Source organism: Salmo trutta, chromosome 1 (assembly GCF_901001165.1).
Source record: "Salmo trutta chromosome 1, fSalTru1.1, whole genome shotgun sequence".
Taxonomy (NCBI): domain Eukaryota; kingdom Metazoa; phylum Chordata; class Actinopteri; order Salmoniformes; family Salmonidae; genus Salmo; species Salmo trutta.
Window position 1 is genome coordinate 7,384,797 of NC_042957.1, and position 26,730 is coordinate 7,411,526.

The following is a 26,730-nucleotide window of genomic DNA, read 5'->3' on the forward strand; positions in this document are numbered from 1 at the left end:
ATTCGTTTATCCACGGCCCCATCACACAGCACAGCGAGTCTCCCGCAAATAGAATACTAGCTGACTGACAGCGGCGGGTTGACGGTGACGCGCATGGAGAGAATATTTTATCAATCGGATAGAGGAGACAGATGAACGTGTTCTCTCCTTTATTCCCAATAGCCTAATGTAACGGGCTGATAGTCCAAACCGCTGACGGACGGCCTGATAAGCAAGAAGCTGAAGGAAATCTTAGATTCCCGTGGTGTAACCAACAAGACTGTGTCCGTAGTCTCGATAAGAAAAATCCTTGAAGGTATGTATAGCTGAATCTCATGTATTTGAGGGCAAAATGCACTGCCTTTAAGTGAACAAAATCCTTGAAATGGAAACGTGCTTGATAGGCTAGATATTGGCACATCCTCTCATCTAAATATGTGGATGTAGAAAGTCAATTATTATAACTGCGCCCTAGTCAGTCGGTAGTTTATCGGTTTTTCATGTAGGTTGATGTTTATTTTTGTATTTTTTTTACATGAATCTGTGACAGAAGTTTACCTCTTAAGAACAGGTTGCATTTTTCATCACAATGGACAACGCACGCTCGTCGGTTGTTGAACTGAGAGATGTCACCGCATGATGTGGCGAGACAACATTTAACATGATGTAATATTTGGGCAATCTGAACATGTGAAATTGTGAATCTATTTTCTGGCCTGTTTTTCCAAACCATTTTTTGACTGTGTGGACTTGAATACAAGAAGAGGGTGACATAAATGCCATTCTGTCTTGAAATTGGCCCCTCTGCGGGAATGCCAGTTCACCAGAGGGGCAGTGGACTATTGGCACCTCAGGGCAAATCTATTCTCCCCCCTCATTTCTAAAAGGTCTCATTTTCCAAATCAAATCAATCTTGACTTCATTCCACATGAAGTGCGGCCAGTATTCACTTCCGACTAACCTCCAGCCTATTCACTGAGATCTTAGATGTCATTTAAAGTGTAATACACTCTTGAGGTGAACTGAAATGGATGTTGGGAGTTGGGTTCCAACTGCAGGAGATGGGGCCGCAAATTTCACCCCGGCCTACCTCCTGCTGGATCACCGTAACGGGTCAGGTCCAACACCTACACTGTTGGATGACGGTCCGTCCAACGATGTGACTCGGTTGGATGGCCGGGAGCGCTACATCACAGATCAAGCCTACCGGGACTTCACCACTATCATCCAGGTGCTCATCCTCATAGGATCCCTTTTGGGTGAGTAAAGAATTCTACACCATCTCCTCCCTCTCTTTCTCTTTCTCTCCTTGTGTGTGTCTCTCTCTCTCTCACTCATTCACTCACTCACTCTCTCACTCTCTCTCTCACTCTCTCACTCACACACACACACTCCAGCAATAGCCCAGTGCAGGTGATAGGGACAGTAGTCCCAAGATGTCTGAGGATTCATAATAGTGGCCATAACATTTAATAATAATATCATTTCATATTTAATAACATTTAGTAATCAAAGTATTTCAGATTTGATAACATTTTGTAATCGAAACATTTCATATTTGATATGGAATACAAGATACAGTAATATAGTTCCAGTTGTAAGCCTCAGGGCCTATGAAGTGTCACCTGACTTTAAAGTTGTATTCTGAGTATTTTGGTAAATCCGGTTAGTGTGCCTCAGTGAACCGTGCCTGTGCCACCCACATCGTCACCGGTATTAATGTTTTTCTCCAAATACAGTAGTGTGTCAACCTCAGTCCCTCTGACTCTAGCTGCTAGAACACATACCTTTATATCACCTGTCCTGGTCAACTTCAGTCCCTCTGACTCTAGCTGCTAGAACAAATACCTTTATATCACCAATCCTGGTCAACCTCAGTCCCTCTGACTCTAGCTGCTAGAACACATACCTTTATATCACCAGTCCTGGTCAACCTCAGTCCCTCTGACTCTAGCTGCTAGAACAAATACCTTTATATCACCTGTCCTGGAAGTGGAATCTGAAAGTGAGTCAAGAGTTTACTAGTACTTAAAGCCATAGTCTGTAATATTTCCATCTTGCTCTATTGATTACATTATTGTTGCTGGGCTCACTTTTTGATGGTGCATAAATCTTGCAGAGTATGCCTTTTATTAGCAAATACAGAAAAAGTCTAGAGGAGGCATACGGTGAGGTGTATTCATGACCAGTTTCTAATATCACATATGGAGAGGTAACAACAATGTATCTATATTTAGCTGCTAACACCTTTTTGTTCCATTCAGACATGCTGTATGTATAAAACCACCTGAACGTATAGAAACACATGGAGAGAAACAATCAGCTGTGATAACGTTCAGCTTGACTGTCACTCGTGCTTTTTTATACGTCCGTCCCCATCAGTACCACTGCCCATCCGTTTTTCTGGCATCGCACGTCCCCATCAGTACCACTGCCCATCCATTTTCCTGGCATCGCCCGTCCCCATCAGTACCACTGCCCATCCATTTTCCTGGCATCGCCCGTCCCCATCAGTACAACTGCCCATCCATTTTTCTGGCATCACCCGTCCCCATCAGTACCACTGCCCATCCGTTTTTCTGGCATCGCACGTCCCCATCAGTACCACTGCCCATCCATTTTCCTGGCATCGCCCGTCCCCATCAGTACCACTGCCCATCCATTTTTCTGGCATCGCCCGTCCCCATCAGTACCACTGCCCATCTGTTTTTCTGGCATCGCCGTCCCCATCAGTACCACTGCCCATCCGTTTTTCTGGCATCGCCCGTCCCCATCAGTACCACTGCCCATCCGTTTTCATGTCGTCAATGATACTAGTAACTGACATCTGTGGTTTTGGCCTGGACATTTGTGTTACACATGATCAGTGTTTGCTGTTCCTCTATATAAAAGCCATTGAGTTTAATAACCAGTAACCAAGGTGCACCATTATCGCCCAGCAAGCATTTGAAACACTGATAACCCTGGAGAGTGATCTTTACAAACAGTAGAGAGAGGGAGGGAGAAAAGAACTGAGGAACAGATTGAGAGAATGAGAGAAGGTATAAAGAGTGCAATGACTTGTGTTTTAAAGGTATAGACAGCCTAATCAATGACCTGTGTTTTAAAGGTATAGACAGCCTAATCAATGATCTGTGTTTTAAAGGTATAGACAGCCTAATCAATGATCTGTGTTTTAAAGGTATAGACAGCCTAATCAACGACCTGTATTTTAAAGGTATAGACAGCCTAATCAATGACCTGTGTTTTAAAGGTATAGACAGCCTAATCAATGACCTGTGTTTTAAAGGTATAGTCAGCCTAATCAATGATCTGTGTTTTAAAGGTATAGTCAGCCTAATCAATGATCTGTGTTTTAAATGTATAGGCAGCCTAATCAAAGACATGTGTTTTAAAGGTATAGTCAGCCTAATCAATGACCTGTGTTTTAAAGGTATAGACAGCCTAATCAATGACCTGTGTTTTAAAGGTATAGACAGCCTAATCAATGACCTGTGTTTTAAAGGTATAGACAGCCTAATCAATGACCTGTGTTTTAAAGGTATAGACAGCCTAATCAATGACCTGTGTTTTAAAGGTATAGACAGCCTAATCAATGATCTACGTTTTAAAGGTATAGACAGCCTAATCAATGACCTGTGTTTTAAAGGTATAGACAGCCTAATCAATGATCTGTGTTTTAAAGGTATAGACAGCCTAATCAATGATCTATGTTTTAAAGGTATAGACAGCCTAATCAAAGACCTGTGTTTTAAAGGTTTAGACAGCCTAATCAACGACCTGTGTTTTAAAGGTATAGACAGCCTAATCAATGACCTGTGTTTTAAAGGTATAGTCAGCCTAATCAAAGACCTGTGTTTTGGAAGTAGTAGTAGTAGTAGCTTCCAGCACCTCAGGAGTAAATGTCAGTTGGCTTTTCATAGCCGATCATTCAGAGTATCTCTACCGCTCCTGCTGTCTCTAGAGAGTTGAAAACAGCAGGTCTGGGACAGATAGCACGTCCGGTGAACCGGTCAGGGTTCCATAGCCACAGGCAGAACATTTGAAACAGGAGCAGCAGCACGGCCAGGTGGACTGGGGACAGCAAGGAGTCATCAGGCCAGGTAGTCCTGAGGCATGGTCCTAGGGCTCAGGTCCTCCGAGAGAGAGAAAGAGAAAGAAAGAGAGAGAATTAGAGAGAGCATACTTAAATTCACACAGGACACTGGATAAGACAGGAGAAATACTCCAGATATAACAGACTGTCCCTAGCCCCCCGACACATAAACTACTGCAGCATAAACACTGGAGGCTGAGACACTGTAGCCCCGTCCGACAATACCTCCTGACAAGGCCAAACAGGCAGGATATAACCCCACACACTTTGCCAAAGCACAGCCCCCACACCACTAGAGGGATATCTCCAACCACAAACTTACCATCCTGAGACTGTCCAGTACCAGTCCTTTCTGCTGCATGGTGTCATTTACTGAAGTTTCATATAGGTTTAATAGTATAGAAACTGACTGGCTGACTGAATGACTGGCTGACTGAATGATTGGCTGACTGAATGATTGGCTGAATGAATGATTGGCTGGCTCACTGAATGACTGGCTCACTGAATGACTGGCTGGCTGACTGAATGACTGGATGACTGGCTGACTGAATGACTGGCTGGCTCACTGAATGACTGGCTCACTGAATGACTGGATGACTGGCTGACTGACTGGCTGTCTGGCTGACTGAATGACTGGCTCACTGAATGACTGGCCTACTGAATGACTGGCTGGCTCACTGAATGACTGGCTCACTGAGTGACTGGCTGGCTGACTGAATGATTGGCTGACTGGCTCACTGAATGACTGGCTGACTGAATGACTGGCTCACTGAATGACTGGCTGGCTGACTGGCTCACTGAATGACTGGCTGACTGACTGAATGGCTGACTGAATGACTGGCTGACTGCAGTATAGTGAAGTTTCCAGAAAGATGAGTTTAAAGAAAGAAAGAATGTTAATATAACACTTGAGAGGAGGAGATGGGAGAGATGGAGACTGTAACTGTGATATGAAGGTCTGAAGGGCTCTGTCAGTCTGGAGTCAGAGGAGATGGAGAAGAAGATGACTTACTGAGGAGTCAATAGAGGAAAGCTCTTACGATGTATCCCAACTGGCAACCTATTTCCTATGGTGTACTGCTTTTGACCAGGGCCCATAGGGAGTCCCATTGGGCTCTAGTCAAAAGTAGTGCAATAAATAGGGAATAGGGTGCCACTTGGGACATACCCTTATGCTCCTTCAGCAGCAGTCTAATGAAACTCCTTCAGCAGCAGTCTAATCACACTCCTTCAGCAGCAGTCTAATCAAACTCCTTCAGCAGCAGTCTAATCAAACTCCTTCAGCAGCAGTCTAATGAAACTCCTTCAGCAGCAGTCTAATCAAACTCCTTCAGCAGCAGTCTAATCAAACTCCTTCAGCAGCAGTCTAATGAAACTCCTTCAGCAGCAGTCTAATGAAACTCCTTCAGCAGCAGTCTAATCAAACTCCTTCAGCAGCAGTCTAATGAAACTCCTTCAGCAGCAGTCTAATCAAACTCCTTCAGCAGCAGTCTAATCACACTCCTTCAGCAGCAGTCTAATCAAACTCCTTCAGCAGCAGTCTAATCAAACTCCTTCAGCAGCAGTCTAATGAAACACCTTCAGCAGCAGTCTAATCACACTCCTTCAGCAGCAGTCTAATCACACTCCTTCAGCAGCAGTCTAATCAAACTCCTTCAGCAGCAGTCTAATCAAACTCCTTCAGCAGCAGTCTAATCAAACTCCTTCAGCAGCAGTCTAATGAAACTCCTTCAGCAGCAGTCTAATCAAACTCCTTCAGCAGCAGTCTAATCAAACTCCTTCAGCAGCAGTCTAATCAAACTCCTTCAGCAGCAGTCTAATCACACTCCTTCAGCAGCAGTCTAATCAAACTCCTTCAGCAGCAGTCTAATCAAACTCCTTCAGCAGCAGTCTAATGAAACACCTTCAGCAGCAGTCTAATCAAACTCCTTCAGCAGCAGTCTAATCACACTCCTTCAGCAGCAGTCTAATGAAACTCCTTCAGCAGCAGTCTAATGAAACTCCTTCAGCAGCAGTCTAATCAAACTCCTTCAGCAGCAGTCTAATCACACTCCTTCAGCAGCAGTCTAATCAAACTCCTTCAGCAGCAGTCTAATGAAACTCCTTCAGCAGCAGTCTAATCAAACTCCTTCAGCAGCAGTCTAATCAAACTCCTTCAGCAGCAGTCTAATCAAACTCCTTCAGCAGCAGTCTAATCACACTGAGCAAAAGTTTACCAGAAAACTGACTGACTGGCATTTAAGGTAGCAAAATAATCTGAGGTTACTGATAGAAGAAAAATATATAATTGAATGCCTTTGTGGGCTTGAAATTCTCTGTTAGTTTTGAGTAGTAGCTTCCAGGAAGAGATGGGAAGATTGGAATGTGGAGCTGTGTGCACCTGTGAGGGTCTGAAATGCTTCTCTGTGATGGGAGAAAGAGTAAAGGAGAAGTACATTTACTGCAGAGTCAGATAGGGAATGGGAGAAAGAAATATGTCAGACTACTTCAGTAGCATTTGGACCATACAGTAATATGACCACTGTGTCGAGACGGACATGTGTCCCAGCCTATTGAGACATCATGAGGATGATACATAGAGAAGGAAGGTCCAGTTCATTTTAACCAGCTCAGTGGCACCCATTCTCCTGCTTTCTGAGACATGTAAAGAAATACTGTAAGAACGGTTATGGATAGAGCCTCAATGCAACAGACCAGCAGTGTAAATAATGAAGGATATGAATGTAACAGACCAGCAGTGTAAATGATGAAGGATATGAATGTAACAGACCAGCAGTGTAAATAATGAAGGTTATTAATGTAACAGACCAGCAGTGTAAATAATGAAGGTTATTAATGTAACAGACCAGCAGTGTAAATGATGAAGGATATGAATGTAACAGACCAGCAGTGTAAATAATGAAGGATATTAATGTAACAGACCAGCAGTGTAAATGATGAAGGATATTAATGTAACAGACCAGCAGTGTAAATAATGAAGGATATTAATGTAACAGACCAGCAGTGTAAATAATGAAGGTTATTAATGTAACAGACCAGCAGTGTAAATAATGAAGGTTATTAATGTAACAGACCAGCAGTGTATCTAATGAAGGTTATTAATGTAACAGACCAGCAGTGTATCTAATGAAGGATATTAATGTAACAGACCAGCAGTGTAAATAATGAAGGTTATTCATGTAACAGACCAGCAGTGTATCTAATGAAGGATATTAATGTAACAGACCAGCAGTGTAAATGATGAAGGATATTAATGTAACAGACCAGCAGTGTAAATGATGAAGGATATTAATGTAACAGACCAGCAGTGTATCTAATGAAGGATATTAATGTACAGTCTATTGCATTGAGACTTGTATTGAAAAGGGCACTAGCTGAAATACCATTTATAAAACTCCTTTATTTTCCCCTGTTTATATGTACAGTTTTCTATCATAGCAGCTCCTTCACCTATGGACATGTTGATTTGAGTTTTTCATTAGTCAGGACATTTTTAATTTATTTATTTCACCTTTATTTAACCAGGTAGGCAAGTTGAGAACAAGTTCTCATTTACAATTGCGACCTGGCCAAGATAAAGCAAAGCAGTTCGACAACATACAACAACACAGAGTTACACATGGAGTAAAACAAACATACAGTCAATAATACAGTAGAAAAATAAGTCTATATACAATGTGAGCAAATGAGGTGAGAGGAGGGAGAGAAGTCTTGAGGGAAGGAGAAATAGTGCTGTGTGTGTGTGTGTGTGTGTGTGTGTGTGTGTGTGTGTGTGTGTGTGTGTGTGTGTGTGTGTGTGTGTGATGAATCATAAACTCTGGTGTGTGTGTGTGTGTGTAAATACCAGTTACATGTCACACTTTGTTGCTTAAATTGATCTGTCTTCTTGGTGTCACTCAGGTCTACCTCTGCTCTCCAGTTTAAATGGATTGTTTTGACAAATTGGTTGCTGATGTTTTGACAAACTGATTGTAAAGGCAAATGGAAAAGACAGAAGGGGATGCTTGAGTATGGATCATTTCTACAATTGTGTTTATTCCTGATTGCCTTTCAAAAGTACTTCACAAACTCACACACCATAACATTTCACTGTATTACGTTTTCTCACATGCCCTTATACTGTAAAACAATCAAACTGTCATCCTGTCTAAACCCTCTCTCTCTCTCTCTCTCTCTCTCTCTCTCTCTCTCCTCACCCCTTCCTCGCCACCTTTCTCTCCCTCACCCCCCTCTCCATCTCCCCCCTCCTCTCCCACTTCCTGTCCTACTCCCCTCTCTCTCTCTCTCTCTCTCTCTCTCTCTCTTCCTCCCCTCCCCTCCCCATCCCCTGCCTCACCCCCCTCTATCTCCCTTCCTCCCCCTCCCTCTCTCTCTCTCTCCCTCCCTCTCTCAGGCAATGCCACTGTTTTATGGTGTACATGCTGTACCAATGTCTTCAAGTCGGTGACCAGTCGCTTCATTAAGAACCTGGCGTGCTCAGGGATCTGTGCGGGTCTGGTGTGTGTTCCTTTTGACGTGGCTCTAGGGGCCAACCCTCGCTGCTGCTGGTGGCTACACACTCTGCTGCTCTGCAAGGCCCTGAAGTTCCTCCACAAACTCTTCTGCTCCGTCACCGTGCTCAGCTTCTCCGCTATCGCTCTCGACAGGTGGGTGATTGCACGGAAATCAAGTCAAATACAGCGTCTTTCTTTGGGTTACAGAAAGTGCTATAAGAATGACGTATTATCAAATCAAAACAAACCATTGGCGGCACTACATATAGCAGGGATGGGCAACTGGCTGCCCCTGTTTTGTAGGCCCAATTTTGTTTTTTACAAAATAATAATATGGAACTCAGTCGGGGTCTCAACTTCCTGTTGAGAGTTAGAATAACAGAATACACAAGGTGCAATTTCTAAATGTGGTTATGCATCAACAGTCACTCAATAATCCATGTGAGCAAAACATTTTTAGAATGGTAAGTTATTCTAAACTTGTAGTAAGCAGGTCAAATTACCGACCAGCGTGGGGCCCATTGATCATCAGGTATCATATATATAAAAAAATAAAAAAAACATTTGCCTCCACCCCATGGCAAAATGTGTAGAATTGCATCAAACTTGCTTTAAAATGGCAATATTTTCTCTATGCCCCATGGCAAAATGTGTAGAATTGCATAAATGTCCTTTAAAACGTCAATGTTTTCTCTTCGCTGTTGCGAAGAGGGCTGCTAAAATGTTTTGCTCGCAGGGGGTGGGGGTGGGGGGGGGGGGGGGGGTGGGGGGCACTATTAAATGTTTAAAACCAGATATAAAGTATGTAGTAATCATAATGGACCTATATATGTTCAACTAACTTCCTTTTTCTAGGCCTGCAAATTGATTTTGACAAACAAATGGGTCCCCCCCAAAAAAATCTGTGTGGCCCCCCTAAAAAAAGGTTTTCCCACCCCATGTTTAGTGTTTTGGTAGAGGCTGCTAAGGGTTGGTTTTGAATGACAAAGGCTATTACTGCTGAAATGTTGGTATAAAGCACAGGAGCAGCTTTTACAACTGTGTATATATATATATATCTTTCTTTATACACGTGTAAAGCCACACACAGGGGGAGAACCGTGTGATCCGCCTAGCAGACCTTTACATCTGGAAATAATGTTATTGCTCCAGATCAAAATAATTAAAAACGTGGTGCAGAGGAGAGAGGCAGTAATTGGTGCAGCATGTGTACGCCACGCTTCCTGGTGGTGTCCCTGTCTCTCCTGCAGAGCTCTCTGTTCTGAGCTGCAGCCACATGAATTGACAGTCCACAGCAAGGGACACTCTCCCGGACACTTCCTACACTGCTTCTCTCTCTCTCTCTCTCTCTCTCTCTCTCTCTCTCTCTCTCTCTATGCCTTCAGCTCCTTCTTTAAGGGCTAGCTAGCACTTCCATACCAACATTTAATCAATCTGAATTATTTCTTTCATATAGAGGTGTGCTGGGAGAGAGTTGTTGCTGAGAAGGTATCACACTTGCAAGCTGCAAACTGAACAGTCTGTGGATACACAGACTACAGTACACAAGCACACACACGGTTGCACACAAGATTCCATACAGGAAGTGCCCTGTCTGACAATTTATTGTCATTCTGTAGCCTCTCTATCGAAAATACAGCATCTGTGCTGTAACGTGACATTTTCGAAGGCTTCCATTGGCTCTCAGAAGGTGCCAGAAAGTGGAATGAGAGCTCTGCAGTCTCTGGGCTAAGTACAGCAGCTCTGTTTGTTACTGGCCTGCCTGGGGACAGTGACACTGGAGATGCGCGTTCACGAGACTACTCCATTTTGTTCTTTCAGTCTTTGAATGAATACAACGTTGCCTGGTTGGAATATTATCGCTATTTTACGAGAAAAATAGCATAAAAATGTATTTTAAACAGCGTTTGACATGCTTCGAAGTACGGTAATGGAATATTTTGAAATTTTTGGTCACGAAATGCGCTCGCGCGTCACCCTTCGGATAGTGACCTCAACGCACGAACAAAACGGAGCTATTTCAATATAACTATGGATTATTTCGAACCAAAACAACATTTGTTGTTGAAGTAGAAGTCCTGGGAGTGCATTCTGACGAATAACAGCAAAGGTAATCCAATTTTTCTTATAGTAATTCTGAGTTTAGTGAGCACCAAACTTGGTGGGTGTCAAATTAGCTAGCCTGTGATGGCCGAGCTATCTACTCAGAATACTGCAAAATGTGCTTTCGCCGAAAAGCTATTTTAAAATCTGACACCGCGATTGCATAAATGAGTTCTGTATCTATAATTCTTAAAATAATTGTTATGTTTTTTGTGAATGTTTATTGCAAGTAATTTAGTAAATTCACCGGAAGTTTGCGGTGGGTATGCTAGTTCTGAACATCACATGCTAATGTAAAAAGCTGTTTTTTGATATAAATATGAACTTGATTGAACAAAACATGCATGTATTGTATAACATAATGTCCTAGGAGTGTCATCTGATGAAGATCATCAAAGGTTAGTGCTGCATTTAGCTGTGGTTTTGGTTTTTACTATAAGATTTACTATAAGAAAAATTGGATTACCTTTGTTGTTCTTCATCAGAATGCACTCCCAGGACTTCTACTTCAATAACAAATGTTGGTTTGGTTCAAAATAATCCATAGTTATATCCAAATAGCGGCGTTTTGTTCGTGCGTTCAAGACACTATCCAAGGGTGACGAAGGGTTACGCGCCCGACGCGTTTCGTGACAAAAAAAATCTAAATATTCCATTACCGTACTTCGAAGCATGTCAACCGCTGTTTAAAATCAATTTTTATGCTATTTTTCTCGTAAAAAAGCGATAATATTCCGACCGGGAGTCGTTTTCGTTCAAAGACAGAGAAAATAAAAACATGGGGTTGCCTTGTGCACGCGCCTCAGTCTCATTGTCCTCTGATAGACCACTTACCAAAGGCGCTAATGTTTTTCAGCCAGGGGCTGCAAAGACATCATTCAGCTTTTTCCCGGGTTCTGGGAGCCTATGGGAGCCGTAGGAAGTGTCACGTTACAGCAGAGATCCTCAGTTTTAAATAAAGAGAGTGTAGAAGGCGAAGAAATGGTCAGAGACAGCACTTCCTGTAAGGAATCTTCTCAGGTTTTGGCCTGCCAAATGAGTTCTGTTATACTCACAGACACCATTCAAACAGTTTTAAAAACTTTAGAGTGTTTTCTATCCAAATCTACTAATTACATGCATATTCTCGTTTCTGGGCAAGAGTAATAATCAGATTAAATCGGGTACGTTTTTTATCCGGCCGTGAAAATACTGCCCCCTATCCATAACAGGTTAACAGGTTTAAGACCCTTCACACCTTCAGTCACACCTCAGTTAACCTCCCTGGGCAAGGTGGGACGCTTGCGTCAACAGCCAGTGGAATCGCGTGGCGCCAAATACAAATACCTCATAAATGCTATAACTTCAATTTCTCAAACATATGACTATTTTACACCATTTTAAAGACAAGACTCTCAGTAATCTAACCACATTGTCCAATTTCAAAAAGGCTTTACAGCTAAAGCAAAACATTAGATTATGTCAGGAGAGTACCCTGCCAAAAATAATCACACAGCCATTTTCAAAGCAAGCATATATGTCACAAAAACCAAAACCACAGTATTCGTTCAAAGACTGAAAGAAAAACATGGAGTCCTGTCGTGGACGCAGCACGAACATTTGATGATCTTCATCAGATGACACTCCTAGGACATTATGTTATTCAATACATGCATGTTTTGTTCAATCAAGTTCATATTTATATCAAAAACCAGCTTTTTACATTAGCATGTGATGTTCAGAACTAGCATACCCACCGCAAACTTCCGGTGAATTTACTACATTACTCACGTTCACAAAAAACATAACAATTATTTTAAGAATTATAGATACAGAACTCCTTTATGCAATCGCTATGTCAGATTTTAAAATAGCTTTTCGGTGAAAGCACATTTTGCAATATTCTGAGTAGATAGCCCGGCCATCACGGCTAGCTAATTTGACACCCACCAAGTTTGGCCCTCAACAAACTCAGATTTACTATAAGAAAAATTGGATTATCTTTGCTGTTCTTAGTCAGAATGCACTCCCGGGACTTCTCCTTCAACAACAAATGTTGTTTTGGTTCCAATTAATCCATAGTTATATTGAAATAGCTCCGTTTTGTTCGTACGTTCAGGTCAGTATCCGAAGGGTGACGCGCGAGCGCATTTCGTGACAAAAAATGTCAAAATATTCCATTACCGTACTTCGAAGCATGTCAAACGCTGTTTAAAATCAATTTTTATGCTATTTTTCTCGTAAAATAGCGATAATATTCCAACCGGGCGACGTTGTATTCGTTCAAAGACTGAAAGAAAAACATGGAGTCCTCTCGTGGACGCGCACTCCAGTGTCATTTTTCCCTGCCTGTCCACTCACAAAAACTCCTGCTGTTTTTCGCCCAGAGACTGCAGAGACGTCATTCCACTTTCTGGCGCCTTCTGAGAGCCAATGGAAGCCTTAGAAAATGTCACGTTACAGCACAGATTATGTATTTTTGATAGAGATGCCACAGAAGGAGAACAAATTGTCAGACAGGGCACTTCCTGTTTGGAATCTTCTCAGGTTTTGGCCTGCCATATGAGTTCTGTTATACTCACAGACACCATTCAAACAGTTTTAAAAACTTTAGAGTGTTTTCTATCCAAATCTACTAATTACATGCATATTCTCGTTTCTGGGCAAGAGTAGTAACCAGTTGAAATCGGGTACGATTTTTTATCCGGCCGTGTAAATACTGCCCCCTAGCCCCAACAGGTTAAGACCCTTCACACCTCCAGTCACACCTCAGTTAAGACCCTTCACACCTTCAGTCACACCTCAGTTAAGACTTCACATCTCAGTCAAGACTCTTCACACCTTCAGTCACACCTCAGTTAAGACCCTTCACACCTTCAGTCACACCTCAATTAAGACCCTTCACAACTTCAGTCACACCTCAGTTAAGACTTCACTCAGTTAAGACTCTTCACACCTTCAGTTACACCTCAGTTAAGACTATTCACACCTTCAGTCACACCTCAATTAAGACCCTTCACAACTTCAGTCACACCTCAGTTAAGACTTCACTCAGTTAAGACTCTTCACACCTTCAGTCACACCTCAGTTAAGACTATTCACACCTTCAGTCACACCTCAGTTAAGACCCTTCACACCTTCAGTCACACCTCAGTTAAGACTTCACTCAGTTAAGACCCTTCACACCTTCAGTCACACCTCAGTTAAGACTTCACTCAGTTAAGACCCTTCACACCTTCAGTCACACCTCAGTTAAGACGCTTCACACCTCAGTTAAGAACCTTCACACCTTCAGTCACACCTCAGTTAAGACCCTTCACAACTTCAGTCACACCTCAGTTAAGACTCTTGTAATGGGTCCTATGTGTGTCTGGTGTAGAGAGTTAGGCGCAGGACAGCAGATATGAGTAATCAACGTACTTTTACTCAAAATGTAAAATATACAAAGTAACAAATACACGCACACCATGACAGACCGAAAATACAATGAACAATCACTCACAAAAACCCATGGGGGAACAGAGGGTTAAATAATGAAACCGTAATTGTGGGATTGAAATCAAGTGTGTAAAACAAAGACAAAACAAATGGAAAATGAAAAAGTGGATCGGCGGTGGCTAGAAGGTGTAGGCCAAGCAGAGTAATATATAATATTAAGCAGACATTTTTATTACAGTCATGCGTGCAACTATAGGACCCTTCGGTCTCCACTCCAGAGAGTCTTCCATCTACATCCTCTATGAATGCTTTCCTTAGTGTTCATACTATTCATACTGTTTACATCAAAATCACAGGAAATTAACAATCACAAGAACACAAGACTTACCTTTTATTCTCTTCTGTGATGTTTCCAAGAGAATCCTCGTCAATGCCTGCTGTCTGCTCTAATGAGAGATTCCTGCTCCTAGTGCTCTGACTGCAGCCTTTGTAAATACTACTGTCCTGTCTGCATCTAATGGTAGATACTACTGTCCTGTCTACATCTAATGGTAGCTACTACTGTCCTGTCTACATCAAATGGTAGATACTACTGTCCTGTCTATATCTAATGGTAGATACTACTGTCCTGTCTTTATCTAATTGTAGCTACTACTGTCCTGTCCACATCTAACACTCAAAGTCTTGGTAGATACTACTGTACTGTCTACATCTAATGGTAGATACTACTGTCCTGTCTATATCTAATGGTAGCTACTACTGTCCTGTCTACAGCTAATGGTAGTTACTACGATCCTGTCTATATCTAATGGTAGATACTACTGTCCTGTCTACATCTAATAGTAGATACTACGATCCTGTCTTTATCTAATGGTAGCTACTACGATCCTGTTTATATCTAATGGTAGCTACTACTGTACTGTCTACATCTAATGGTAGATACTACTGTCCTGGGGGTATGACCTGGTCTCCACAATCACCCAACCTCAACCCAATTGAGATGGTTTGGGATGAGTTGGACTGCAGAGTGAAGAAAAAGCAGCCAACAAATGTCCAGCATATGTGTGAACTCCTTCAAGACTGTTGGAAAAGTATTCCTCATGAAGCTGGTTGAGAGAATGCCAAGAGTGTGCAAAGCTATCATCAAGGCAAACGGTGGCTACTTTGAAGAATCTCCAATATAAAATATGTTTTGTTTAACACTTTTTTTTGTTACTACATGATTCCATGTGTGTTGTTTCATAGTTTTGATGTCTTCACTATTATTCTACAATGTAGAAAATAGTAAAAATAAAGAAAAACCCTTGAATGAGTAGGTGTGTCCAAACTTTTGACTGGTACTGTATATATATATATATACCCTCTGGACAGTGTGTAATGTTGTCTCCTCTTCTTCTCTCTAGGTACTACTCTGTCCTCTACCCTCTGGAGAGGAAGATCTCCGACGCCAGATCACGTGATCTAGTTATCTACATCTGGATCCATGCCACCATCGCCAGCGTACCTGTGCTCGCCGTCACCAACGTTACCGACGTGTACGCCACCTTGTCATGTTCCGACACGCGCGCCCGCTCCTTGGGTCACATGGTCTACGTGATGATCTACAACGTCACCACGGTGGTTACATTTACATTGTGATCATTTAGCAGTCGGTTTTTATCCAGTCAGTGAATTTTAATCATTGCAAGTAAAACAACCTTCTTTAAAAAAAAATAGCTTTTCATCAAGCCAGTGTTTAGTAACAAAATAGAAGTTTGAGTGCTACGCTCTTAAAAAAAGTATATGTTATCGCGAACATTTAAGGATTCTTTGGCTGTCCCCATATGAGAACCGTTTGAATAACCCTTTTTTTGTTCCAGGTATAACCCTTTTGGGTTCCATGTAGAACCCTCTATGGTTCTACATGGAACCCAAAAGGCTTCTACCTGGAACCAAAAATGGTTATCCTATGGGGACAACTGAAGAACCCTTTTTAGAACCTATTTTGTTCTAAGAGTGTTGGTGCAGGAAAGACAACAGTACAAGAGTTGTTGTGTTTTTAATTACATTTTATTTTTAGGTGATCCTCCCCCTGGCGGTTGTCTTCCTGTTCCTGGTTCTGATTCGCCGAGCCCTTAGCGCCAGCCAGAAGAAGAAGGTGATTATTGCAGCATTGAGAACCCCTCAGAACTCCATCTCTATTCCGTATGTGTCGCAGCGCGAGGCTGAGCTACACGCTACATTACTAACTGTAGTTTTAGCCTTCTCGGCCTGTAGCGCCCCCTATGGGGTGTTGGTGGTATACCGCACTCTTCTCGGGGATGGTGAGGAATTGTCTCCTTCTCTCCACCTCACAGCTATCTGGCTGCCAAAGGTGTCTCTCCTCACCAACCCTCTGCTGTTTCTGACGGTGAACCGCACGGCCAGGCAGTGGCTGTTGGATGTTTTAGCCCGGGTCCACAGACGCTACAGCCGGCATAACGTAGTCAGCACTGGGGCCCTGGGGCTGGGGCTGGGGGGCGAGGGAGGGCTGGAGGGATCGGCTCAGGCCGGGAGCCAGCTCCTGGAGATGTTTAATATCGGACAGCAGCAGATCTTTAGGCCGACCGATGAAGAGGACGAGGAGGAGGTAGAGAATGAGATACCTTCGTTAGGGTCAGGAGGTGGTGGGGGTTGTTCGCAACCCAAAGAGAACCACCTTGGAGGGGGTAGACTAGGGGGACACGAAGGGGAGATGGTTCTACAGAAGGAGACCCAACCAACCAGAGAGAGTGTCCTAGTGACTAAAGAATTTCCTCCTCTCATATTGCCAAAGGTCTCCCCTGCCCCTGTCCACGCCTACTCTTACACCTCCTCGTCACAGGTGGCGCCAGCGACCCCCATGGAGCCCGACGACGCCACCCAGTTTGGGTTCGGTCCATTCGAGCTGCCGCCCCAGTGGCTGCCGGAGACCAGGAACAGTAAAAAGAGGCTCCTCCCACCGCTGGGGAATACCCCCGAGGAACTGATCCAGACCAAACAGCCACGCCCACGGCCAGAACGACGAATCAGCAGGAACAACAAGGTCAGCACCTTTCCCGTTGTCGACCCTTAAACTATGAATCCTGTCCGTTGACCTTTGAACCTACGATCCCTGATGACAGCTATGGCTGGAGGTCAGCCAGAGGAGTATTCCACTGACGGAGCGTAATGAGAACAGCAATGCACCATTTTATGTCAATGACTGGATACAAAGTCAATGGAGGAAATCTGACCAACCACCTGACCAACCACATGACCAAAGGCCCCCTGTAAGAGAAAGCAGGGATGTACAACTCCAGAGCTCGATGTGTCTGTCTCATTGATGATTCTCCCTGTCGTGTAATGGATACATTTTATGTCAATGACTGGTGAGATTTTAGAAAGTCCACACCGGGACACCTAATAGCCCAAGTCTAACGTCTAAAGCCACGTTTTTCTGAAGACATGGATTTTGACCCCCAATGTATTGGTTTCGATGTTCTCTCTTTTTTTCTTGTTCTATCTTTCCAATAAATATTTTCAGTTGATTTGTACTGGTACTGCTAACAGAGCAGGTAAAACCTTTTGAAGTGATTTGTACTGGTACTGCTAGCAAAGCAGGTAAAACATTTTCAACTGATTTCTACCGGTACTGCTAACTGATCAGGTAAAACCTTTACAATTGAATTGTACTGGTACTGATAGCAGAGCAGTTAAAACCTTTTCAATTGAATTGTACTGGTACTGCTAACAGAGCATTTTCAACATCTCTGTTTTATTCAACATAATTAGTACAACCAATTTAATCTAGTTGATTTCTAAGAAAAGTTTGGCAAGGATGTATTGAACATACAAATATATGCATTAGATTCTTGCAATGCCACATTTACATTGTGATTGACATGGAGAATTGAGTCACACAAACACTGGATGAATCTTAGATTCTGGGTGAGACATTGAAGCTAAATAAGAGTATTTCTCAAGGTATTTTTCCATGAACAAAACATCTTCTAACAATACTAAACTGTCATCATCAAGTCTTAAGTAACGAATGAGTTTCTGTATCAAACCTTTCACTTGTCTCCATAGCGATGTTATTTTCTCTTGTTGTTTTTCATCAAAAGGAACCAGCAATATTTCATTTTGAGAAATCTATCAAGCCTTGAGCTGTAGCTGTCCCTATGTAGGCTTCATTTTTTATTCCATATTATTTTGAGTTTATTTTCTATGGTAGAACATGTCTCTTCAGATGTATTGAATGCCATTCCTTTCCAACGCCAACCCTTTGTAGTACAGACAGTGACTGGAACGTTCAATGAAATTAATGACATGATAAGTGCAATTGTACAGTTTGCAAATATATAGTATAGAATAACTTTGGATTAACTGAGTTTATATGATCCTCATGTTCTGTTCATATTCTATTATGATACTCTTCTAAAACAGTGTTCCTCAACCTCAAATTCCTGGACCGGGCCCGGTCTGTGGGATATTGCTTTACGGTACACTAAGATGTTCGAGTGCTAGTTTTGATGGAAGCAGCACCCCAGGAGGATAAAAAACATTGTTTGCCAGTCCTAGCCTGGTTTCAGATATCTTTCTGCTCCTACCAACTCCATCTCTCAAACCAATGAGTGACAAGGACTTGCTGGCGTTTTAGCAAAAACAGACTGGCACACAGTCCCTGTTATAAAACAGATTGAGAAACACTCGTCTAAAAAGGGCCATCGGTTGAGGAGGGTTAGTCCAAAATGGCAACTTATGTCCTATATAGTGCACTGCTTTTTACCAGAGTACTATGGGTTTGGTTAAAAGTAGTGCACTATATATGGAATAGTGTGTCATAGGGCCCTGGTTAAAAGTAGTGCACTATAAAGGAAATAGGGTGCCATGTAGGACACAACCCTTGAAGAGAGTCTGAAGTGACTAAGTGAGGGAGAAAGGATTCTGAGTGATTAGGTCTCATACAAAAAACCTCAAAGGATCAATCCTATTGACTCTACAGAGAAGCTGCAGATCAATACCCAGACTGCTCCATTTACAACACACTGAGTGGTATAATTAAGCAATAAGGCACAAGGTTTTGTGGTATACGGCCAATATACCACGGCTAAAGGCTGTTCTTATTCACGATGCAACGCGGCGTGCCTGGACATAGCCCTTAGCCATGGTATATTGGCCATATATCACAAACCCCCAAGGTGCCTTATTGCTATTATAAACTGGTTACCAATGTAATTAGAGCAGTAAAAATAAATGTTTTGTCATACCTGTGGTATACAGTCTGATATACCACAGCTTTTAGCCAATCAGCATTTAGGGCTCGAACCACCCGGTTTATAAGTAATAATGAATCCTCTGATAAATTAGAAATTCATATAGGCCTAATGAAAGTCTTTTGCTTAAATAGATAATGTCAGATTTCATTTCTAACGCTTATATAAAGATATTTTGTTAAAACGTTCAAACCACAAGGTTTACAAAGATCGTGGCTAAATTATGTACTTTGTCTTTTTTTTGTTTCAATTGTTATTTTTTTCTGATGATGGTCACTGACAGGTTAACACTGAGTTTACAAAACGTTAGGAACAACTTCCAAATATTGAGTTGCGCACAGTTTTGCCCTCAGAACAGCCTCAATTCGTCAGGTCATGGACTTTACAAGGTGTCGAAAGTGTTCCACAGGGATGCTGGCCCATGGTGGCTACAATGCTTCCCACAGTTGTATCAATTTGGCTGGATGTTCTTTGGGTGGTGGACCATTCTTGATACACACAGGACACTGTTGAGCCTGAAAAACTCAGCAGCGTTGCTGTTCTTGACACACTGAAACCGGTGCGCCTAGCAACTACTACCATACTCAGTACAAAAGTACTTAAATATTTAGCTAGGTTTCCATCCAATTGGCGACAGATTGTCATGTGAATACTCATAAAGAAAATATTCACATTTTCCACCTGTGGCGTGTTTCCACCAAATGAACTTTTTTTTGCTCATACAAAAATACACTTTTTCGCTTCAGTTTTCACGTATCAGGTAAATATCTATAATATAATAAAATATAATATATCCATCATATTACTTTACATCAATATTTGACCACCATTTATCACATAATTAATTTTACCAACACAAAAAGGTCCCACCATTTTGAACGAACAAATGATCTGTTGGCGTTCATAAAAATGGTCCGTAAACTTCCTGTTTCCATTACGGCTGTCATTAGTTTTGTTATATACTGTATGGCTTTCCTCACATAACATCTGTGGATGGAATTGTGGTTTATGTCAGGGAAAGAGCAGGTGTTGCTAATGTTTTCTACACTCAGTGTATATGCTGTCAAGTATGTCAAAATAAGAAAATGATAGTCATGGTTTGGCTATAATGTTTTCGTTACAGCACCAAGTAATCTACGTCATCAATGAAAATCCCCCATTGTATCCAGTGGTGTAAAGTATTTAAGTAAAAACACTTTAAAGTACTAATTAAGTCATTTGGGGGGGGTATCTGTACTTTACTATTTATATTTGTTGACTACTTTTACTTCACTACATTCCTAAAGAAAATAATGTACTTTTTACTCCCTACATTTTCCCTGACAGCCAAAAGTACTCATTCCATTACACTAAGTTTGTAAATGATGAGGTTTGGAATGTGCCCCTGGTTATCCATAAATTAAAAAAACAAGAACATTTTGCCGTCTGGTTTGCTTAATATAAGGAATGTGAAATGATTTATACTTTTACATTTACTTTGATACTTAAGTATATTTTAGCAATTACCTTTGATACAGAAGTATATTTAAAACCAAATACTTTCAGACTTTTACTCAAGTACTATTTTACTGTGTGACTTTTACTTGAGTCATTTTCTGTTAAGGTAGCTTTGGTTTTTAGTTAAGATTGACAATTGGGTACTTTTTTCCATCACTGATTGTATTTTCCCTTTTCCCCTGATATCAAAAAGGTGAAAGTCCTAGAAAGCTCTGAAGGGACGTAACATTTTCTTTCAATTAACTTCTGAGAGAAGGTATACACACCATATGTATACACACATATATTACACACATATACATAAACACACATATTTGTTAAGCCATGACCCCACCTCCCTCCTCCTTGGTTACCCACAATGCACTATGCTCTCTGCTATCTCTTTTAGAGAGGCCCAATCTATAAGTACACCCTTGCCTTGGCTGCTGCCAACATTATGCAGTGGACCACAGATAGAAGCTATAACAACTACATCACATCATGGCCTGAATTTTACTTTACCACTGTTTAGACTATTGTATATACGTTTATACGGAAGTTTTGTCCTTCTAGCTGATCGATTCCTATAAGTGCTTCAGATAGTGACTGGAACGAACTACAAATATCTCTGAAACTGGAAACACTTATCTCCCTCACTAGCTTTAAGCACCAGCTGTCAGAGCAGCTCACAGATCACTGCACCTGTACATAGCCCATCTATAATTTAGCCCAAACAACTACCTCTTCCCCTACTGTATTTATTTATTTATTTTGCTCCTTTGCACCCCAGTTTTTCTATTTCTACTTTGCACTTTCTTCCACTACAAATCTACCATTCAGTGTTTTACTTGCTATATTGTATTTACTTCGCCACCATGGACTTTTTTGCCTTTACCTCCCTTATCTCACCTCATTTGCTCACATTGTATATAGACTTATTTTTCTACTGTATTATTGACTGTATGTTTGTTTTACTCCATGTGTAACTGTGTTGTTGTATGTGTCAAACTGCTTTGTTTTATCTTGGCCAGGTCGCAATTGTAAATGAGAACTTGTTCTCAACTTGCCTACCTGGTTAAATAAAGGTGAAATAAAATAAAATAAAATAAATAGTATTTGTATTTGTATTTATTAGGGATCCCTACTGTCAAGGCAGCAGCTACTCTTCCTGAGGTCCAAACACACCAAACCCCCCACATTACATATAACACAATGAACTAAAGATAAAACAGTACATCATATAACATTCCTACACCACATTATCCACAACATGTTCAATACCACCATACAACAATATCACATTGTGTACGTATGCATGTGTCTGTACCTATGTATGTTTCTCTTCAGTACAGAATGGCAGAGATAGACATTACCCTATCAGCTTTCACCTGAGGGTCAGCCAGACATCACTCAACCAGCTTATACCTGAGGGTCAGCCATACCTTAACCACCAGAACATGTTACAACATGTTACAACATGTTATAACCACCAGAACATGTTATAACCACCAGAACATGTTTTAACCACCAGAACATGTTTTAACCACCAGAACATGTTATAACCACCAGAACATGTTGTAACCACCAGAACATGTTAGAACCACCAGAACATATTATAACCACCTGAACATGTTGAAACCACCAGAACGTGTTATAACCACCAGAACATGTTATTACCACCAGAACATGTTTTAACCACCAGAACATGTTATAACCACCAAAACATGTTGAAACCACCAGAACGTGTTATAACCACCAGAACATGTTTTAACCACCAGAACATGTTATAACCACCAAACATGTTGAAACCACCAGAACATGTTTTAACCACCAGAACGTGTTTTAACAACCAGAACATGTTTTAACCACCAGAACATGTTATAACCACTGAACATGTCATAACCACCAGAACATGTTATAACCACCAGAACATGTTATAACCACCAGAACATGTTGTAACCACCAGAACATGTTTTAACCACCAGAACATGTTTTAACCACCAGAACATGTTATAACCACTGAACATGTCATAACCACCAGAACATGTTATAACCACCAGAACATGTTATAACCACCTGAACATATTGTAACTGCAAGAACATGTTATAACCACCGAACATGTTGTAACTGCAAGAACATGTTATAACCACCAGAACATGTTATAACCACCAGAATATGTTATAACCACCAGTGTGGTTTGCAGGAGTTCATCCCCCTGTGTGGTGTGCAGGAGTTCATCCCCCTGTGTGGTTTGCAGGAGTTCATCCCCCTGTGTGGTGTGCAGGAGTTCATCCCCCTGCTGCTTCATTGAATAAAATGATTGCTTCTCTTCTCCGATAGATTTTCTCCAGCTTCCAAGTGGAGAGGCAATGTGGGCTTTGAATAACAAGCCTGTTACGATATGTTGCACCTCAATGGGATTTTAGCTTTTTTTTAATTATTACTCATATTTAAAAAAAAATATTACTCATATTTAAAAAAAAATATTACTCATATTTCACGTAAAATGTTATGGGGGGTTTTCTTTGTGCTAAATGACCTCCGTATAAGTTTCAAAATCAGAGGTATTTAGTCTAGACTAATCTGAATCTTACTGCATACGTAAGAAGTATTAATGTACATTCCTAGGAAATAGGAATTGACCTCTTCAGACCTTAAGACATGTGTTTTGACCCTAGTATTCTTGTTTCAAGAGCTATTAACAGCAACATAATGTTTTGAATTTGTCACGTCCTGACCAGTAAAGGGGTTATTTGTCATTGTAGTTTGGTCAGGACGTGGCAGGGGGGTGTTTGTTTTATGTGGTTCGGGGTTTGTTGGGATATGTGTTTATGTAGAGGGGTGTTTGTTTAGAGTATTCTGGGGTTTTTGGTTTTTGGTTATTGTTCTATGTTTTGTATTTCTATGGTTTTTCTATGTTGTGTATTTTTTGTTGGCCTGGTATGGCTCTCAATCAGGAACAGCTGTACATCGTTGTTGCTGATTGGGAGTCATACTTAGGTAGTCCTGTTTTGACCTGTCTTTTGTGGGAAGTTGTTTTTGCACTGCTGTGTTAGCCTGCAAGTTCGTTCGTTCGTTCGGTTTCTTTTGTCATTTAAGTGTTCTAATAAAAGTTAATATGAGCACTCGACCCGCTGCGCCTTGGTCCACTTTATACGACGAATGTTACAGAATTAAAGACAGATCAATATTCTTCAGTTGGCTCACCGTTAGTATGTGTGATATGGAGAAATACGACTGCGACTGCAATAGCGGAACTTGGGACCAAGTTTCGACACCTCTACACACCTCTACACCAGACAATGGAAGAAAAACATGTCTAGCTAATCCTCTTTGGAGTCACAGAGGCAGACTTAGACTAAGAAGAAGAAACACATGACTAGCTCTGAAAACAGAGAACCAGGAGAACAAAGTACCTGTTTGTTAAAAGAGTTTGGTGGATTTTATTTTCTACGTAGCAGTTGTCGTCAATGTGGTTATCCTTCATGTCATCATAGACGTCATTGGCACTTGCAGCACCACAGGTCGTGGGTTCGATTCCCAATGGGGTCACCCGTATGTAAAAATTTAAGCATGCATGACTGTAAGTCGCTTTGGATAAAAGCATTTGTTAAATGGCATCTATTATATTATCATTGTCATCACCATCATCATCACCAACATCCTCCTCCTCCTCCTCTTCATCACCTCATCATCATCATCATCCTCCTCCTCCTCTTCATCACCATCATCATCATCTTCCTCCTGCTGGTCATTTATGAACATTTGAACATCTTGGCCATGTGTTGTTATAATCTCCACCCGGCACAGCCAGAAGAGGACTGGCCACCCCTCATAGCCTGGTTCCTCTCTAGGTTTCTTCCTAGGTTTTGGCCTTTCTAGGGAGTTTTTCCTAGCCACCGTGCTTCTACACCTGCATTGCTTGCTGTTTGGGGTTTTAGGCTGGGTTTCTGTACAGCACTTTGAGATATCAGCTGATGTAAGAAGGGCTTTATAAATACATTTTATTTGATTTGATCATCATCCTTCTTCCCCTTCTTTCCTTCCTCCAGCTGTTTACCAATTGCACATAACAGAAATTAATGTATTTCCCATTCCTTGAATAATTCTGCTGTTGAATTGATTGAATGTTATTTGATCATACAGTACCCCCACAGCCATATTGCTTGGTGTATTGGGGGGAAAGTTGACTACATGTTATATGATCACATTTCTTCAGCAATTGCTTGGTTCATTACGGCCTACTGCTCATGTGTCTGCACTGCATACTTCCTGATTAGGAAGGGATTTGGTGTGGTGGCCAAATCCCCAACCCCCCCAGCACCACTAACTCTAGAGCAGCAGAGAAGGATTTCCAGTTATTAAACTGAGCTGAGAAACTGTCCTGAGAAAACACTGCTGCAGTACTCTGAAGTCACCACGGTCCTAAAGCAGCCTGCTTCCTCACGGTCCTAAAGCAGCATGCTTCCTCAGGTCCCTAAAGCAGCCTGCTTCCTCAGGTCCCTAAAGCAGCCTGCTTCCTCACGGTCCTAAAGCAGCATGCTTCCTCAGGTCCCTAAAGCAGCCTGCTTCCTCAGGTCCCTAAAGCAGCCTGCTTCCTCACGGCCCTAAAGCAGCCTGCTTCCACACGGTCCTAAAGCAGCCTGCTTCCTCACGGCCCTAAAGCAGCCTGCTTCCTCAGGTCCCTAAAGCAGCCTGCTTCCTCACGGCCCTAAAGCAGCCTGCTTCCTCACGGTCCTAAAGCAGCCTGCTTCCTCACGGCCCTAAAGCAGCCTGCTTCCACACGGTCCTATATCAGCCTGCTTATCAGTGCTGTAAAAAGTACGTAATTGTCATACTTGAGTAAAAGTAAAGATACCTTAATAGAAACTCAAGTAAAAGTGAGTCACCCAGTAAAATACTACTTGAGTAAAAGCCTAAAATTTGGTTTTAAATATACTTAAGTGTCAAAAGTAAATGGAATTGCTCAAATATACTTAAGTATCAAAAGTAAAAGTATAAATCATTTCAAATTCCAGACGGCACCATTTTTTTTTTACAGATAGCCAGGGGCACACTCCAACACTTAGAAATAATTTACAAACGAAGCATGTGTGTTAAGTGAGTCTGCCAAATCAGAGGCAGTAGGGAAGACCAGGTATGTTGTGTGACCAGGTTGATAAGTGTGTGAATTGGATAATTTCCCTGTCAAAAGGTAACGAGTACTTTTGGGTCTCAGGGAAAATGTATGGAATAAAAAATACATTATTTTCTTTAGGAATGTAGTGAAGTAAAAGTTGGCAAAAATATAAATAGTAAAGTAAAGTACAGATACCCCTATAAACTACTTAAGTAGTACTTTAAAGTTTTTTTACTTAGGTACTTTACACAACTGATGCTTTTTCACGGCCCTAAATCAGCCTGCTTCCTCACGGCCCTAAATCAGCCTGCTTCCTCAGGTCCCTAAATCAGCCTGCTTCCTCACGGCCCTAAATCAGCCTGCTTCCGCAGGTCCCTAAATCAGCCTGCTTCCTCACGGCCCTAAATGAGCCTGCTTCCTCACGGCCCTAAATCAGCCTGCTTCCTCATGTCCCTAAAGTAGCCTGCTTCCTCACGGCCCTAAATCAGCCTGCTTCCTCACGGCCCTAAATCAGCCTGCTTCCTCACGGCCCTAAATCAGCCTGCTTCCTCACGTCCCTAAAGCAGCCTGCTTCCTCACGGCCCTAAATCAGCCTGCTTCCTCAAGTCCCTAAATCAGCCTGCTTCCTCACGGCCCTAAATCAGCCTGCTTCCTCAGGTCCCTAAATCAGCCTGCTTCCTCACGGCCCTAAATCAGCCTGCATCCTCAGGTCCCTAAATCAGCCTGCTTCCTCACGTCCCTAAATCAGCCTGCTTCCTCACGGCCCTAAATCAGCCTGCTTCCTCACGGCC

At 41.9% G+C, this 26,730-nt stretch overlaps 1 protein-coding gene across 1 annotated transcript; it reads left to right on the forward strand.

Moving 5' to 3' along the window:
- The first annotated feature begins 568 nt into the window (after window positions 1-568).
- Window positions 569-19,336, forward strand: LOC115156136 (G-protein coupled receptor 176). Its single transcript, XM_029703492.1, has 4 exons — window positions 569-1,238; window positions 8,469-8,721; window positions 15,492-15,705; window positions 16,148-19,336. Exons 1-4 carry the CDS (start codon window positions 1,007-1,009, stop codon window positions 17,159-17,161), a joined length of 1,713 nt encoding a protein of 570 aa, XP_029559352.1. The 5' UTR covers window positions 569-1,006; the 3' UTR covers window positions 17,162-19,336.
- The last annotated feature ends 7,394 nt before the right edge of the window (window positions 19,337-26,730 follow it).

Bases quoted from the DNA above. Each gene is read 5' to 3' on its own strand.
- LOC115156136 (XM_029703492.1), top strand. From the start codon at position 1,007: ATGGATGTTGGGAGTTGGGTTCCAACTGCAGGAGATGGGGCCGCAAAT. The intron at 1,239-8,468 runs GTGAGTAAAGAA...TCCCTCTCTCAG, and splicing joins CCTCATAGGATCCCTTTTGG to GCAATGCCACTGTTTTATGG. The intron at 15,706-16,147 runs GTGGTTACATTT...TTTTATTTTTAG, and splicing joins TGATCTACAACGTCACCACG to GTGATCCTCCCCCTGGCGGT.